Source organism: Pogona vitticeps, chromosome 3 (genome assembly GCF_051106095.1).
Source record: "Pogona vitticeps strain Pit_001003342236 chromosome 3, PviZW2.1, whole genome shotgun sequence".
In the NCBI taxonomy this organism is placed as follows: domain Eukaryota; kingdom Metazoa; phylum Chordata; class Lepidosauria; order Squamata; family Agamidae; genus Pogona; species Pogona vitticeps.
In genome coordinates this window covers 32814782-32831538 of record NC_135785.1, presented here as the reverse complement: position 1 = coordinate 32831538, position 16757 = coordinate 32814782, and the positions used below count along the sequence as shown (strand labels likewise).

General features: G+C 41.1%; 1 protein-coding gene across 3 annotated transcripts in view; it reads right to left on the bottom strand.

The window, feature by feature from the left end:
* The window catches only part of XRN1 (5'-3' exoribonuclease 1), a 56722-nt gene that overhangs the window by 5503 nt on the left and 34462 nt on the right, over window positions 1–16757 (bottom strand). Inside the window, exons 28-39 of one of the 3 annotated variants that reach the window (XM_020792623.3) lie at window positions 16134–16190; window positions 14627–14759; window positions 11721–11790; window positions 10542–10767; window positions 9405–9506; window positions 7259–7354; window positions 7063–7177; window positions 5881–5942; window positions 2770–2877; window positions 1581–1703; window positions 1307–1451; window positions 200–381 (exon numbers count right to left, since the gene is read on the bottom strand). In XM_020792623.3, the coding sequence (XP_020648282.3) occupies window positions 200–381; window positions 1307–1451; window positions 1581–1703; window positions 2770–2877; window positions 5881–5942; window positions 7063–7177; window positions 7259–7354; window positions 9405–9506; window positions 10542–10767; window positions 11721–11790; window positions 14627–14759; window positions 16134–16190 (1419 nt within the window). The remainder of the gene's footprint in view (window positions 1–199; window positions 382–1306; window positions 1452–1580; window positions 1704–2769; window positions 2878–5880; window positions 5943–7062; window positions 7178–7258; window positions 7355–9404; window positions 9507–10541; window positions 10768–11720; window positions 11791–14626; window positions 14760–16133; window positions 16191–16757) is intronic. The other 2 variants (XM_020792624.3, XM_072996025.2) reach the window with 2 other exon arrangements.

Sequence of the window (16757 nt, the reverse complement as noted above, 5' to 3'; positions counted from 1 at the left end):
GGCCCGGTCTGGTTCAGGCCACGGACCAGCACCGGGCCGCGGACCAGGGGTTGACAACCTCTGGTTTAGGCATCTAGCTGCAGAGCCAGAGGTTGGGAGTTTGATTTCTCACTCTGCCTCCTTGACGGGTTGGATTCGATTCACAGGGTCCCTTCCAGCTCTTCAGTTCTAAGGTTATTATTATTAAAGCCAAGCTTACCTGTGGAGTTCTGAGGAATGAAAAATCGGGTTGCAACATTCCAATAAGGGAACATATACGTGAAAGCTCTGCTACTGGAGTTGATAAGGGGTTTGATGGTCCAAGAAGAGGATGGCCTCCAGTTTCCACTGCCTGAGTATTCTGAGACCCTCCTGTGCTAGGGGATTTGCTCATGAAAGCAGCTATAAATGAAACAGAATTAACAAATTAATATAATATCAGTGTTTGAAAAAGAGGATTATATTTACCTTCTTTGAACATTAAAAGTACAAAAGGTATTATACCTTTTAGTAACCCTAGGGAAGATATAATGGTGTAATGTCCTACTATTCTTTTAATCAACAAATCTGCTACAGCCCCGTGTGCTCTGAAAACCTGCTAGGGAGGACTGGAGAACTTTCTGGAGTCACTTTTTGGTACCAAGCAAGGCCTGCAACAAGAGAGGAGTCCCTATTCCCCTGTCCTTGACAATTTACACCAGGAATTAGAGGGGGGAGCATGTCCTTGTTGGTTCTGCTGGAGCTTTCAGTGGCTTTGTTCCTGTGAGAGCTGTGTCTGTTCCTGGAGAGGTCTGATTTGGCTACAATAATACATACTTTAGTTGCATCTTGGCTGGATACTGCAACACACTACGTGGCCAGTGCATTTTTGGCTTTCTATGTGGGACTGTATCAGATTTGATTTCTCGTCTCTGTTTTGTGTTGTTCCAACGCAAACCAAAGAAATGAATATTTGCAACTGCAACCATTTTCTGAGAGAAGGGTTGCATTTTCTGACAGAATTGCAAGGCTGCCAATATTTCAAATAAATAAAGTACCCATTTGATTACTGTTGTGTGCTACCAAGTACTTCTGACATATGCTAACCCTAATGTAATTTTCAGGGTATGTAAGATGTTCAAAGAATGTTTTGCTCTTTGAACATCTTGCACATCACCTTCCAGTGAGTCTTCCATGGTCAAGTGGGAATGTGAACTCAGGTCCGACACTCTATTCACTATACCACCACTTGCTCTCGTTCCTACTGGATACTGGCTATTCATTTTTAAAATGCACAACTAATATTCTATTAAGTTCTTCAATTACAGAAAGAAGCTTTTGCTCATACCCATCTTTTTTGGATGTCTGTGGTGTGAAGCAGGTCCATAAGTATCTCGTCTACAAGTGGAAGAAACTTCATTAGCTACTGTCTTTCCTTCTGCTGTATCAGAAGTGTCTATCTTCAAAATTTCTTTGAGCATCTGTGTTCCTTTCTTTAAAAAGAAAATGAAATTAAATCGCTGTAAGTTGAGAGATGTTTTATCATATAAATCTGTCTGAGGTTCTAAACAGAAAGCAAGGAACTTTCTAACCTTAGAGCAAATACAACTGATCATACAAACCATTGCAAAAGACTGTGGAGATAAGTGCTCTTCATTTATTGACTCCTTGGAATAAGATGACTGTATTTCCTTGTCTTTGGAAATTTTCAAAGATGTGAAAATGTCTCCAAGTTCAGATCCATCCTAAGGAATACATATTGACAGCTATTAATTTGGATAACACAATCCAGATAGGACTATACATGTTCAAATCCCATTGAATTTAATTTCTCACTGGCATTATCAGAATTTACCTAGTTTACACACAGAAATTTGTACTGTTTGACCATTTTATTTATGAATCACTTTCAATAATCAAGATGCCTTTAGTAATATACTCCAAAAATTATGCTGGCTAGGAACTGAGAGTGCACAGTGCCACAAGTATCAGGTTCACAGTGTTTTGAACTACATAAATAAGATCATGTGATTCATTTTTTTTATTTATTCAATTTTTTTACCCCGCCCCCCTAGACAACGTCTACTCGGGGCGGCTTACAAAAATTAAAACACATTAAAACAATGTAGAACAATAACTAACATAATGCAATTATTATAATTAATATTATCCAAGATGGCAACATTAAGAACCAGAAAAAAGGGGGAAAAGAACTTAGGTGACTGGGGGGAAGGCCTGTCTGAATAACCATGTTTTTAGTTGGTTTTTGAACACACCCAGCGAGGGTGCCAGCCGAATTTCAGTGGGAAGTGTGTTCCACAGCCGAGGGGCAACTGCCGAGAAGGCCCGGTTTCTTGTTTTCTCCTTCCGGGCCTCCCTCATAATCCACCAGGAACCCATTCCAAAGCACCAAAGGCTCGGATGTTTTTAGTTCTTTCTAATTCCAGTGGATTTATTCAAATGAGCAAGAAAATTCATAAGGTATGCATTATATTTTACATGTAACACTATAATCTCATCTATCATCTCAGTACTCCTCTGAGATTATTCTTTCCAGTGTGCCTCTGAATAGGGATCTAGCATCCCCTTGGCAATCCTCTGGGTTTATGCTTCGCTATTTTAAGGGAAAACCAATACCTTCTCACTTATTAAGCTTTCTAGAAGATCCTCCTATGATCTGTACAGATTCTCATAAAGAAAAATGTTCATGAAGAAAATCTTTCATTCATTAAAATCTAATGCACTATGGTTTTCTAGTAGTTTTCTTTTCAGACTACACTTGACACTAATATTTAGGTAGTGATTTCCTACCTTTTCAGCAATACCAAGACGATCTACTGCAGCATTCTGTTTCAATGGCACATCTGGATCTTCTTTCCTCTTTAGAAGTTTCACATTATACTTAGCACCTGTAACATTCTGAAACAGATTATAGTTATTTATATTCCAACAATTGAACACTATGTTAATTGTAAATAAGTTTCAAAACACAGAAGGCCTTTAAACAAATTCTGCCCTGTGAAAGAATTATGATAAGGAAATGTGTCACTTACGTTAAAAAGTTATGATCAACTCCAGTCATTTAAAACTAAACACTGAATGCAGAACTAATTTTAAATGCTTCAACTTCATTAGCCAATCCAATTCAGCCACACTCTAGGATCTAGTGTGTACATCTTTCTCAAGGTGTAAATTGTAACATATATATCGAGTACACAAAATTTCTCTTTTTCAAGCAAAGATCTATAAAGAAAGCTGTCAACTTAAACCATGACCAGATTTCAATGAGATACTTTAGGGTTCCCCTTGACAAATTGTCCAGTCGTGTCCGATTCTAGAGGGCGATGCTCATCCCCATTTCCAAGCCATAGAGCCAGCGTTTGTCCGAAGACAGTTTCCGTGGTCACGTGGCCAGCACAACTAGACACAGAACACCGCTACCTTCCCACCAAAGTGGTACCTATTTATCTACTCACATTTTTATATGCTTTTGAACTGCTAGGTTGGCAGGAGCTGGGACAAGTGACGGGAGCTCACTCCGTTGGGTGGATTCAAACTGATGATCTTAAAACCTTGAAGCCCAGAGGCTTTGTGGTGTGCTATTTTTGTGCTTGTATTTTCTCTGAACAAGTATATTACTTTGCTACATATCCAAATTGTATGTAAAAGTGAAAAGCCACACAGCATAAATTGAAGAAACACCAGCTCAAAGCCTTCTTAGACATGCAGTGTCACTGCATACTGTAATTGTTTGGATCGTGACTCAAGATTGCATTAGGACTGGTAGCAGGATCACAACTATTTAAAAATGGCTATGAAAAATGTATTGTCCATTGCAACAGAGGAATGAAGCTTTCTAATACAGTGGTGCCCCGCATTACAACTACCCTGCTTGACGACGGAATCGCTTGATGAAGACTTCTTTGCGATCACTATAGCGATCGCAAAACGATGGTTCCAATGGGGCTTTTTCGCTGTGCGACAATCAGGTCCCTGATTGTCACACACACACACACACACACACACACACACACACACACACACACACACACACACACACACACACACACACACACACACCCCTTTGGTGTGGGGGGGGGCTGTTGCTGCAAAGGTGATTGGCAGCAGGATGAAGTCATCGCCTCCCTCCGCCTGGCCTATTTTCCACCAGCCGGGGTGGCCGGTGTTGCCAGCCTGCTCTGCAGAGCTGATCGGGGTGGGATGGGAGAGGAGTGAGTGGAGCGGCTGTACCCCCAGATGCCCTCACTCCCTGTCAGTCTCACGCGGAGGGGTTTCTTTCTCTCTCCCCCAGTCCTTGGCACAACCCCACACCACGCTACTCCATGGCCCTGTAAGGAAAGGGGTCCACCTCATGATGGGCAAAGAGGAGCTGCCTCAGTCCCCTCTTTTGTCTTCCTTCTGACTCCGGCTGCCACCCCAAGTCCCAAAGTTTAAGCCTGTAGGAGAAGGTGAGCGCAGGTCAAAGAGGCGGAGGAGGAGCTGGCAGACAGGCAAGCCAGCAGGGACGGTGCAAGAATCATTAAAAAACCCCACAGCATCCCAGGCGGCGCCAGCTTTCGGAGAGGAAAAACTAGCCTTTTACTCACTCAGCCACGCGCTGGCATTGGAGGGAAGTAGGAACAGGCAGGAGGGGGAGGCAGCAAGCCCGCCTTGCCTGCTCAGGGCTGGGTGGTTTCCTGTCATCAGGCAGGGAGCCCAACAGTCTTCTGCCTTGAACTCTCTCACCCAGCCTGATGCTGGATGTGGAGTTTCCCCTGCTCTCTGGGAGCGAGGCCAGGCAGAAAGCACAGGAGCACTCCCTCCCCTCCTTCTCCTTTGTGAGGAGGTGCTGAATGGCAGTTTCATTCCACCTGCTCCTGCTTCTCTGAGAAGGCGCCCAATGGCTTCCCGGGAGAACAACCGAGGAGCCCAGCTGGAGGCAGAGCCTGGCGAGGAGGCCATTTGAATTTCCCGGGCTCTTGCCTCCAGCCACTGGGCCCGCTCGCACTGCTGGCTTTCCAGCCGATCTCCGCCGCCTTGGCCAAACGTAAGAGGCTGGGCATTAAAGTGAGATGCTACTGAGGCAGTGCAGGGGGTAGGCATTGCCACGAAGATTTGAGCAAGGCGTGGAGAGCGGCGCAGGAACTGCCGCCACTCAAGTAGCTGGGCGGGCAGGTCATAGCCCGTGCTCGGGAGGATCCTCCGGGAGCCTCCGCCACTGCCGCAGTCCCCAACAAATGACGGAAAGGAATGGGCACTTTCCCCCCTCACGTTTGGCACCCTCACTACAGGAGGGCAGCCGCCACAGTAACATCGTGGGATCGCGCCTTCAACTGACGCTGACACACGAAATGACATCCCCTCCTCCTACCTCTTCTCACACACTCGCACGTAGCTCCCTGCCAGCAAAGGGCAGAAAAAAAAGGGGGAGGCGGGGCTCGGTTTAGCTTCCACCAAACTTAGAACGGTCCAGAAAAGCAAGCAAGGAATGGTTGGAGGCATTCTGCGCCTGCATGGCCTTGTGCCCCGTCCCTGCTCTACCCATCCCCTTTTCCTTTTCATGAGAGCAAAAACAGCTGATTGACGGTTGGCAAAATGGCTCCCCGCTCTTTTGCTGACCTATTTTCGCAAGACAGGGATCGCAAAATGGACTTCCTATGGAGGATCTTCGCAGGACGATCAGGTATTTCCCCCACTGGAACGCACTGACCGGTTTTCAATGCATTCCAATGGTGTTTTCCCCCCGCATGACGACGATTTCACTGTACAGCTATTTTGCTGGAACGGATTATCGTTGTCATGTGGGGCAACACTGTAAATACCTCCTCAATTAACGGAACAGTAACTAAAAAGTGATTTAGGAAATAAGTTAATAGAACTAGTTATCAAAATTCACATACACAACTGAATAATTATAATTACCAGTTTATTTGGTACTTGATGTGTTGGACCTTCATTTCTTGGATCCTTAGACTCTTCTTTGGCTATAAATATAAAGTTCATAGTTCTCAACCATACACAATTTTTCCAAATCAGTTAAAGACAGTGCAGGTATACATATTATTACTCAGGGAATTCCTGCAAAAATCAATAGGATGCACAATAAGTGGCATAGGATTGTAGCTAGGGAGTCTTCTTGGCTCAATCAGTAACATTCCCTGCTTTCATCTCTTTTCTGTTGGTAAATGGAATGGAATTTAGTAGAAAACATAGAGTGGTGCCCCGCTAGATGATGACATCGCAAAATGGTTAATTCGCTAGATGATGAGGTTTTGCGATCGCTATAGCACTTCGCAAAACAGTGTTTCCTATGGCCGATTTTTGCTGCACGATGTTTTGGACCGTGCCTCGCAAGACGGTGTTTTTTTTCGGGACGGATTTTTGCAAAACGATTTTGACAGCTGAGTCTGTGACTTGCAAAACGGGTATTTTCGGGACCGTTTTTTGCAGGAGAGCGATTTTTACAAATGATCAGCGCTTTGCAAAGTGGTTTCTCTATGGGCGATTTTCACAAAACAATGATGATTTTTCCCCATTGGAACCCATTAAACGGATTTCAATGCATTCCAATGGGGAACTGCATTTCGCAAGACGATGTTTTCACAAGACATCGATTTTCGCTGAATGAATTAACATTGTCTTGTGGGGCACCACTGTACTGGAGAACAGCACACATGTGTTACTTGGGAGGGATTTTCAAGAATTAATTTATTTCTACAATGCTTTTCTCCCTTTAGAGACCAAAGACAGCTTACAAAAAAGAGTATTAAAATAATTTTAAATATAAATTACACTACTAACAATAAACACATTAATTATTTTAAGAAGCTACATAGAATTCCTTTATAACAATAAAAAAATTTAAGAAAACATAAATGAAAAAAGACAATTCTCTCCTTACAATCCCTCCCTGAACAGCAGTTTACATATTAAAAGCCTACCTGAAAAGCTGACAAGGCTGAGATAGGAAGATAGATCCTTCAGATATTAATGTGAACTTCTCTTCTACACCCTCAGAAGTTTAACTACTGAATATATCTTCAGAAATTAAATGATTCTAGAACTGAATGCCCAGGTTAATTAAAAATTCATATGATTACTTACATTTCCTGAATGATTCCTGTTTTCTTTGTTGGCCTTTAAAGCTACTCTCATTAAAGCCTGGTTTGCAAAACTGGCCTCCAGCATTTAACTTTATGTATTGAGGTAAAATTCCACCCTAGAAAATGAGAATTTTTAGTATTCAGGCTTCACAGGATGTTTCTCCCACATCATAGTCATTTCCAAAACAGAAATTTACCTTTTCATGCCTATTTTGTTGGGCCGGCTGAGACTTTCCTGAGCTCTGCAAAGACTGCCAAATGCTGCAGAATTCATCATCTTGTTTGTTCTGGGCCTGATAGGAAGGAAGAAACCCCCAACAGATTTATTATGATAAAATGTATTAATTATGATAACTCAGAGATTAAAGGTGACTAGATTTCTGAAATCAAAGGAACTGTTTTTAGAATCTCAATACCAAACTAGCTGCAACCTAACCACAACAGCTTAATCCCTAATAAACAAAAGGGTATGGATGGGCCTTCATTTTTTTCATGAAATTTTACGGCATAAGAACATATAGCTACATCCTCTCCCATAAAATACATAAGTCCTGCTCTACAGGACCTCACCTAAATTCTTTCTCTCCTTTTCAGGAAAATCTTCCCCTAAATTCCAACTCCACAACACCCCCATCCTCCCCTTTCATTTGTTAAATGAAAGCTCCCATATTGTTCACTCACTGCCTATACAGACATCCTCCTTGAAGTCAGGATGGTTTAGAGACAGCTACTACCGTTGCAGTTTCTGTTCTAGCCCAAACTCACTCCTGGGACTGGGAAAGGCTGTATTGTTTATAAGACATTTGATTTCTACTTTTAAGTTTTAAGTAGCCATTACCTTTTTACCGACTCTTTAGGGAATGAAGTGGTGCATTCTCCAATTCTGCCACTCCTCTATTACAGGACTTTACATTGTTAAGGTCATAAAATTATTTGGTTGGATTCAGAGTTGGTGATGCTTAGAGAAGATGCAACTTTTTAATGACCAGCTTAAAACCATTCATTTTAAAGGGCTGTTGCTAAACATCAAGTCCATATATAAACCACACTGTCTCTAAAATATCAGCTAATACTATAATAGTTCCCACATAACTGACAAGCAGTACACTGTATTGTTTCGGACTGATTTTTCTAAAGTACTATTCAGCTCTTTAGCCTGAAAGTATGTAGGACTTAAAAAGTTGCAATAGCATCGGGATGAAGGTACACCTCAGTCCGCACATCCCCATCTCATTAAAAAGTCCTTATGTTTTTGCTTGTTTGGGACAAAAATCTGCATAGATCCTGTAAATGCAATCAGCTTAACATGGTTACAGCATTTCCCACATCTCAGTCTCAATAAAAAGTTTAAACCACTTATGCAGGTCTTTTTCCTTAACATACGAGGAACTACAGGACTTCTAGGATAGGGAGGACATGGGGGTGAGTGTGTGCACTCCATTCCCATCACCCTTTGTGCCCTATACATTTCAAGACTCAATAGGAATTACGTCATCCTGTGGATATGCAAAGCACAAAATAGGATACATATTTACAGTTTAATTAATAAATACAACTAAGAAAACTACTTTTGTAGCCATCCTGTGAAAAGTTAACTCATTTTAAGGATGAATATGCTGATTTAGTGTGTTAGATATGAATTGCAAGGTAGGAAAATCTATCACTTTTCTACTGTTACATCATCCTGATTATTAAATAGACAACTGAAGCTCATCACAAAATTGATACTCAGCAGTCAATACCACTGACAAATAGTTAAATCTCTCCAAATTATTTTTTATTTTCATGTTTCTTTGGACTACCACAACTTTTGGAAATATTTAATATGAATTGGATCATGTTAACTTTTCCCAACAAGTCAGATTCTGTCATTGGAACAAGAAAGGATCAGTTTCCCTCTATAGTGCAGCCCCATACTGCTCTCAGAATCTACTCTGGAAGACTGGGGACCCTCTGGAGTAGGTGTGTAGTGAAGGCTGCAGAAAGAAATTCATATTGCACAAACTGACATCCCCCTCCAGAATACTGGATTTTACTCTAATATTGCTTTTGTCTGCTGTCATTTACTGCCCCATTTGTAGGATTATTTTCTGCTTGTTCTAATTATGGATGTTTTGTTTAAATGTTGCATTTTCTCCTTTTTAAAATTGTTTTAAAAATCTGTCAAAGTCATTGAGTAGTCAAGTAAAATATACTGAAGAACAGATAAAATATAATGTACTAACCTTGATTTCTTTTCTGTATTATTATTAATTTCTGCTTCTAGAAAATGCTCAAGCCCATCTCCCAAATGCAGTATAGATCCACTAGCATGTATTGAGAAAACCAATATATAGCACTTACTTTGTATTTTTGCTTGCCACTTAAATATGATCCTTTCTGGAGGGAACCAGAATTACCCTGGTTTTCAGCCTTGATACTGTTATATTGCTTTCCATTCAGCTGCTAGATCATGAATAATTAAAAAAAATTTGAGTAGCTTTCAAAATGTTTCCTCCTCTTTAAAAGTATGCCTTACATATCTATGGGATTGAGTTGTGTGGAGCTAACTAAATGGTATTACAGGTAAATATGGCTATCATCTACGTTGGAGCCAATTAAATTCATGAGAAGAACATGTGCTACTTATGACGTAATATACATACAGTATTTATGTGTGTACAGTTGTAAAACTTGCTCTCTTGTCGCTAACAGTAACCAGTATGGGACAATTCTTAGTGCTTTGCCTTTTATAATGCTGTATAGAATGCAATCTATTGTAAACACACATTTAAAAAAACACATACATACTGCCACAAACAACCAATCCTTTACTGTCAAAGCACATCTTAAAAGTTATTGAAAATTCTAGTTACTAGAATTCTCCAACATCTGCATAAGTCTGATCTAGTTCATTCCTATTATTTAGTCCAGCCATTCTCAATGAGGCCGTATGCCTCCCTGGGCAACCTTGGCAAATTTGAAGGGGGCCACAGACTGGAAAAAGTTCTTCACATATCACTTTATAACATTTGTTATGTGACTTAAACCAGTGGTTCTTAACCTGTTTGAAAGAAACGCCCCCTTGAGCCACTGAGAAGTTATCATCAGTCCCCCTCCCTGCGGTTGCTGTGGGGAGGGGGTGATGATAACTTCCTCAATGGCAGCGCGATGACACCACATCCACTGCCAGTACCAGCTGCTCTGGATTCGGCAGTGCGGGGGGGGGAGTGATGATAACTTCCTCAATGGCGGCGGCGTGGTGGCTCCATCACCCCCCTTCTATTCCTTCGCCCCCGCATCGCCCCTTTTCGTTCCATTGCCCCCCTGAAAAACGAAATCGCCCCCTGGGGGAGATATCCAGGTTAAGAACCACTGACTTAAACAATCCTGATTTTGCTTGTCTAAACATTACCATGGAAAAGAGTTAGAATCCAAGGATATCTAGCAGTATCTTCATTTTTGTTACACACTTTGAAGAATAATTAAATATGGACTTACTTGAGTAGGAACAAAGAGGGAACGAGGGGAATGGTTGAGACCTCCTAGATGTGCTTTTTGTGAAGATACAGAAAGAGATTCAGGTGAATATGAGTTGTAGGAACTCACAGCTGGCTGGGGTTTGACTATGGCTGTTAGCTTCTGATTTCCCATTTCGGACCGATTACCATAAGATAGGTTAATTAAGGCACTAGCTGGTATGCGGTACCCTCTAGCAGGTGAACTCCTAAAGGAAGAGAGGAAAAGTAATTAAAATGCCACAACTGAAGGTGTGGAGGTCTCAGTGGGATCAAGAGCTTTTTTCCAGATCTCCCAGAACCCCATGGGTCACATTCCCAAGGAGAGGAGTTAAGAGGAAGAGTATGGCCTCATTTGCATATATATGCATTTATGTGCAAGGAAGGTCACTAAAATGTGTATTTTGTTAACTGAAAAAACAGTTTAACTAAATACTGTGTTTTTAACTGAAAAAAACCCATCAAGTCTTCTAGTGGCAAAATGTTTAAAAACATTTTTTAGAAAGCTTTGGGGGATCTGGGAGCACTGTTGGTGGTAGACCTAGAGTATATAATGGAGAGGTTTGGGGTGATAAAACACCCCTGATCCCTGCACTAATGTAATGTGTGTTTATAATCCCAAAATTTATGGGTAAGACTTTTAGGACAGAATGCCAAAACTTAACAACCCCTAACAATTCTTCAAATGGAGAATAAACTGAACCTCATAACAATACACAGAACTAGCCTGGAATCCTACATTCAGATATCATCTTTATGAGAACCAGTGGGCAATCTTATGATGTAGAGCTTTTTGATGTCTATTTCCTGTTAATAAAATGAGAAATTATATTTTTTTAAAATTAGGTTGCTAGAATGAATGAAATTTGGATCATAAAGAATCTAAATAAATATATTCAATTTTTCAGTATTACCGCATTTTTTGCACCATAAGACACACTTTTCCTCCCACAAAACAGGGAGGGTGGAAAGTCTGTGCGTCTTATGGAGCGAAGAAAACATTATATTTTCCTGTTTTCTTCTCCTAAAAATTTGGTGCATCTTATGGAAAGGTGCGTCTTATGGAGCGAAAAATACGGTACTTTTTTTGTGCAAATAGTTTCCTAACACCTACAGAAATGTAAGAAAAAGATGCAAATAAACGTAGCTCTTTTAAACAGACCTTATTGTTAAGCCACCATGAAATTCTTCATCAAACAGTACTTCATACAGAACTTCAGATTCTCTGCTGGCTGAAGAAAATATGCACTATAAGCAATCACTATTCATCAAATGTGAAGATATTATAGAAACAAATATTCCTGTCTTCTAACTCTGTTATATTAACCCTTATAACTCTTTTGGTCACAGCTGTACACAGGACATTGAAAGGACATTGAAAGTTCCATTTCAGGCCTTTTAAACCCTGTACTTCTAACCTTCTTCAGATACCAGTCCTCCTTGCCCACACAAAAGCGAATGATGGACAAAAAGACAATTTAATTTATCTATGTATCCCCTTCCTTATATAACTCATTACATAAAAAATAAGCCAAAAAAAAAAAGATTCTAGGGTCTGTTGCCCATTAACCTTGTTTAACAAAATTCAAAACAGGCTCATGGCACCTTTATGGGTAACAGATCTATTTCAGTGTGAGATTCTGTAGATTACAATCTACTTCTTCAGATATATGGACTGCAATGTTACACTTCATGTGTCAGAAGAAGTTGGTTGTCATTCACAACACCTCACAGTGAAAGAAAGTTCTGAATCTGAAAGGCGCCACAAGTGGTTTTGTTCTTATTATAATGCTGAAATGGACCATGGCTGCCTCTTTGGAAATCAACCTTGACATGAAATAAATCAATCAATTAGAAGGATTAGGAGAGACAATGGGCAACACAATTTGTTCTAAAAAAATAACTACTCGGTCTGCACAGAAAATGCAGATGTTCTTCTGTACAGATAGTACTCCCTGTTCTCCTAAGTACACTCCCTAGATCAGCTGCTTGTCTTCTGAGTGCAGAATTACTGGGTGCTAGTCTATCAGTCAAGGCTGGCTTGTAAAATTAAAAAAAAACTGTCCTGTTTTTCAGCCATGGCAGAATTAACTTCATTCTGGTCTGCTGCCACCAGTATTGCAGTACTGCTTGGTGGAGCAGACTCTTTTGCCATCTGCCAGTTTACCATGTCATAATCACTGAGAGGCACAGTGATGTCTGGAACAGACCTAGAGAACTGGCAGCAAGATGAAGGCGGAAACAGTTGGGCTGCTTCTGGGTTAGCTAAACTGGCAACTAGTCAAGAACACAGCACCCCAGTAACTGAGAATGGGTAACAACCCGATTTGTCAGGAGTACTTGTGGATTTTCAATATCTCTTTTCTAATAGTAATTTTAAAAAATACTGGAGAGCACAGTGCCTGGAGTGATCTCCTCACCACTTTCCTGATAGATCTTTTAAAGAAGTCAGAGGTGATTGGTTATCCACATATATTTTCTATGTATGTGGATAACCAATCAAAAGGGGAAGGGAAAACTCTATTCCTGATGAAATTAGAGGTACAAGTGATCAACCCTTCTTTTCTATAAAAGCAGAGTTCTGGATAGAAGGCTATTTCTTTACGAGGACATTTTATTTTATTTTATGGACTGCCCCTGCCTTCAATCAGAGGAGAAATGTAACTATTGAACACAGAGTTCTAACTCCTGTTCTCTGAAGATGCTGGCCATAGAGACTGGCAAAAATTTAGGAAGAAAAACCTCCAGAACATGGCCAAACAGCCCGAAAAACCTACAACTAACTGTTTTCTGTTTGTTTGGTTTCCCAGTGACTAAGGTTTGTGTATACTAATGGCACTATAAATATCAATTAATAATTGTATGCCAACAAGTCAATTCTGACTTATGGCAATATATTTTTCAGGGTTTTCCAGGTAGACAGCACTCAGAAGTGGTTTACCATTCCCTTCTTCTGGGGGCATCCTGAGACTGTGCAGTCTGCTCAAGGCCACACTGGCTGGCTCCTCTGAGATGCATATTTGGGAACAGAACTCTCAACCTCTGCCTCCCCAACCAGATACCTAACCCACTGAGCTATCCAGCGAGCTAATGGCACTATATAAATAGCAAATATCAGAAATCTCATGGTTGCGGTGCTGCCAGTAGCTCCAGAGAAGAGCTCTCTGGAAAAACTGGAACCCGTCCGGTCTGGGATCCCCTTTTTTGAAATGGGGATTGAAGGAGAGTCTAGGAGAATTCTCTCTGAAGCAGATGGTGAGCAGCAGCAGGAGAAGAATGGGAGGCAAACCCAGATTTCTTCCCTCTGAAGAAATCACCCAGCACGAATCGGAGGCGGGGAACCATATTTGGCACTGAGCCGTGAGTAACCCTTTACCGGGGGAGAAGAGAACAACCAATACAGTATAAGCTTAAAATATATAACAACTAAGTAAGCTGAAGCCTTTGATTTATGAAACAGCCCCATTAAGCTGCAAATAAGAATGAAAATATTTGGCTGAAAGAAGAAAAGCAGCAGCGAGCCTATCTTATCAGTCTGCCTCAAAAGCGAAACTAACTACAGTAGCAGGCTGGTTTCAAAGCCGAGAGTGAGACGGAAAAATAAATCTTGTGTTTCTGGAAAAGAATCCCAGACAGTAATACCATCGGACAGGATTCCCCCATTAATTTCATAGAGCATTCTGAAAACCCTGTGTCATCTCTAAACAGGACTGGCTAAGCTTAAGGATGCTACAATGAGTCAGAAAAATTGCCCCAAATTGAGCAGAAGCAATTTGTGTGGATAGCTCCACTCATACTTGATTGTGGGTAATTCTCTTGCCCCCCTTCAGCATCAGGCACCACATCTCATGTTGTTCAGGATGGTCCAGAGACATTTTTAGGAAATGTAGTGAGAAGGGGCAGGAAAGGCCCACTCCATGAGTGATTTTCAGATTATTCAACTTCAGATTGAATAATCTGATGCCTTGATGTCCTCAAAACAATGCATTTTCTAATTCCAGTATTTTAAATAAAAAGTCTTCACATTTTGAAATCAGAGAGGTCATCCACAATGAAAATCATACTAACCTCCTTTAATTCCTATTATGGTTCCTCGAAGGCCAAGGGGAACTGAAAAGCTCTCTCTCACATTCACAACACGATCAAACAGTCGATATTCTGCATCACGGTCTGGTATAATTCCATGTTGTTGTTCTAAAGGCTGGGAAAAAAAATCAAAGACATAAATAGCAGCAGAAATATCCAGATAAGCATAGCAACATATAACAAAACCAACAAGTCTCTAGTACAATTAATTCTATACAACTGATTAAGATGGAGGCAAAATTAAAGAACTGTGTAACATATCCTATTAACCAAAATGACCCATGCACAGTAAGATAAAGCTAAAATAATTATAAAACTACTAGGTAAAGACTGTCCAGTAAAGACAGCACACTATAAAAGCTAAATTTGATTTTTGGAGCACATGCCAACGTATGTTTGCATGGATGTTTTGCTGAGTTTTTTTCTGGGGTTTCTTTTTGTTTCCTCAGCATATGGCCTGGGTGTGGGGCCTAGGGGGTGGGACTTTCTGCTTTAAAAGAGCGTGTCCCAGGACCCTGGACCCTTTCCCCTAGGAAACTGGGCTGAGGGTGAAGGCCAGGTATGTTGGAATGGATGTTTTGCTGAGGTTTTTTTTCTGGGGTTTCTTTTTGTCTCCTCACCACATGGCCTGGGGGTGGGGCCTAGGGGGTGGGACTTTCTGCTTTAAAAGAGCGTGTCCCAAATTCTATCTCTGGCCTTAATATGGTAAATAGGAAATACAATTATATTTGCATAAGCCTGGGAGGCAGGAAAGTTTTAAGTCTCAGATCATACTTCCACACTATTAAAGAGCAGGCCAGATAGGTGGGGCTCGTCAGCCATGGAAGGCAGCCCATCTAGGAGAAGGAAAACTCCGATTTCAAACCTCCACTGCCTTGTGGCTATATCCACTCATGGAAAAGGCTTCAGGAGTTAACCTAGAGGCAAAATCCGGAGCTAGAGTCCCGAAGGCAGCGTTCTGCCAACTCCTGCAACATTGCTGGAACCAGTTGTATTGGCTCTTGCCTTTCCATTGGACCATTTCAGCAATGTGGAGAGGGGGGATCTGCTGCTTGGGTAACAACCTATCCTCCATATTACCTTACCCAGGCTTCATGCTCTGGAGAGGACACTCCTCAATTCAGAGCATGTCACCATAGTCTCTCGAGACTGAAGAATGCCTATGATGATGCCAACTTACTCTATGTACAGCAAATTGGCAGCAGCATTTCTAAAATTCCTCACACAACTCCAGAAATTATACAAAGAAAACGGCTATCTCAGAACAACACAAAGTGATCTGAAGCACTTGTTAGACTCAATTAAGCTCACAGTTATAGATAAAGTAAGAACATCTGACTGTTCAGGATTAATTTATTATTAAATATTATGAATGAATTATTCTTTCAAAGGAACAGCAATATGTTCCTTACCAATGATAAAAAGTTCTATTTAGATTGTCTCATATGAGAACTACACTCAGCATTTGTAAAACACATTACAAACTTACTCTGTATAGCAAGTGGGGTTTCACTGTCACACGCACTTTCTTATTACTTTTTCTTTGCTACAGAGAAACAAAAATGATTAGATGAAACCATTCAACAATTTATCATGGTCTTTTAAAATCAAGAAGCAAGTCATATCTCAGACCTAAGTTCATGCACCATCCTTTCCTTCCGTCTAATACTAAGTATGTGGGGATGTGGTGGCGCTGTGGGTTAAACTGCAGAAGCCTCTGGGCTGCAAGGTCAGAAGACAAGCAGTCATAAGATCAAATCCATGTGACGGAGTGAGCTCCTGTCGCTTGTCCCAGCTCCTGCCAACCTAACAGTTTGATAGCATGCAAATGGGAGTAGATAAATAGGTACCACCATGGTGGGAAGGTAACAGAGGTCTATGTCTAGTCGTGCTGGCCACGTGACCACGGAAATTGTCTACGGACGAACGCTGGTTCTATGGCTTGGAAATGGGGATGAGCACTGCCCCCTTGAGTTGGACATGACTGGACTAAATGTCAAGGGGAACCTTTACTAATACTAAGTATATTCCTAATCATCAACAACTTCATAGTCAACTAGTGAAAAAAATCCTCTCTGTTTAAACTTTTCCATCAATGCCTAAAAGAATCTAT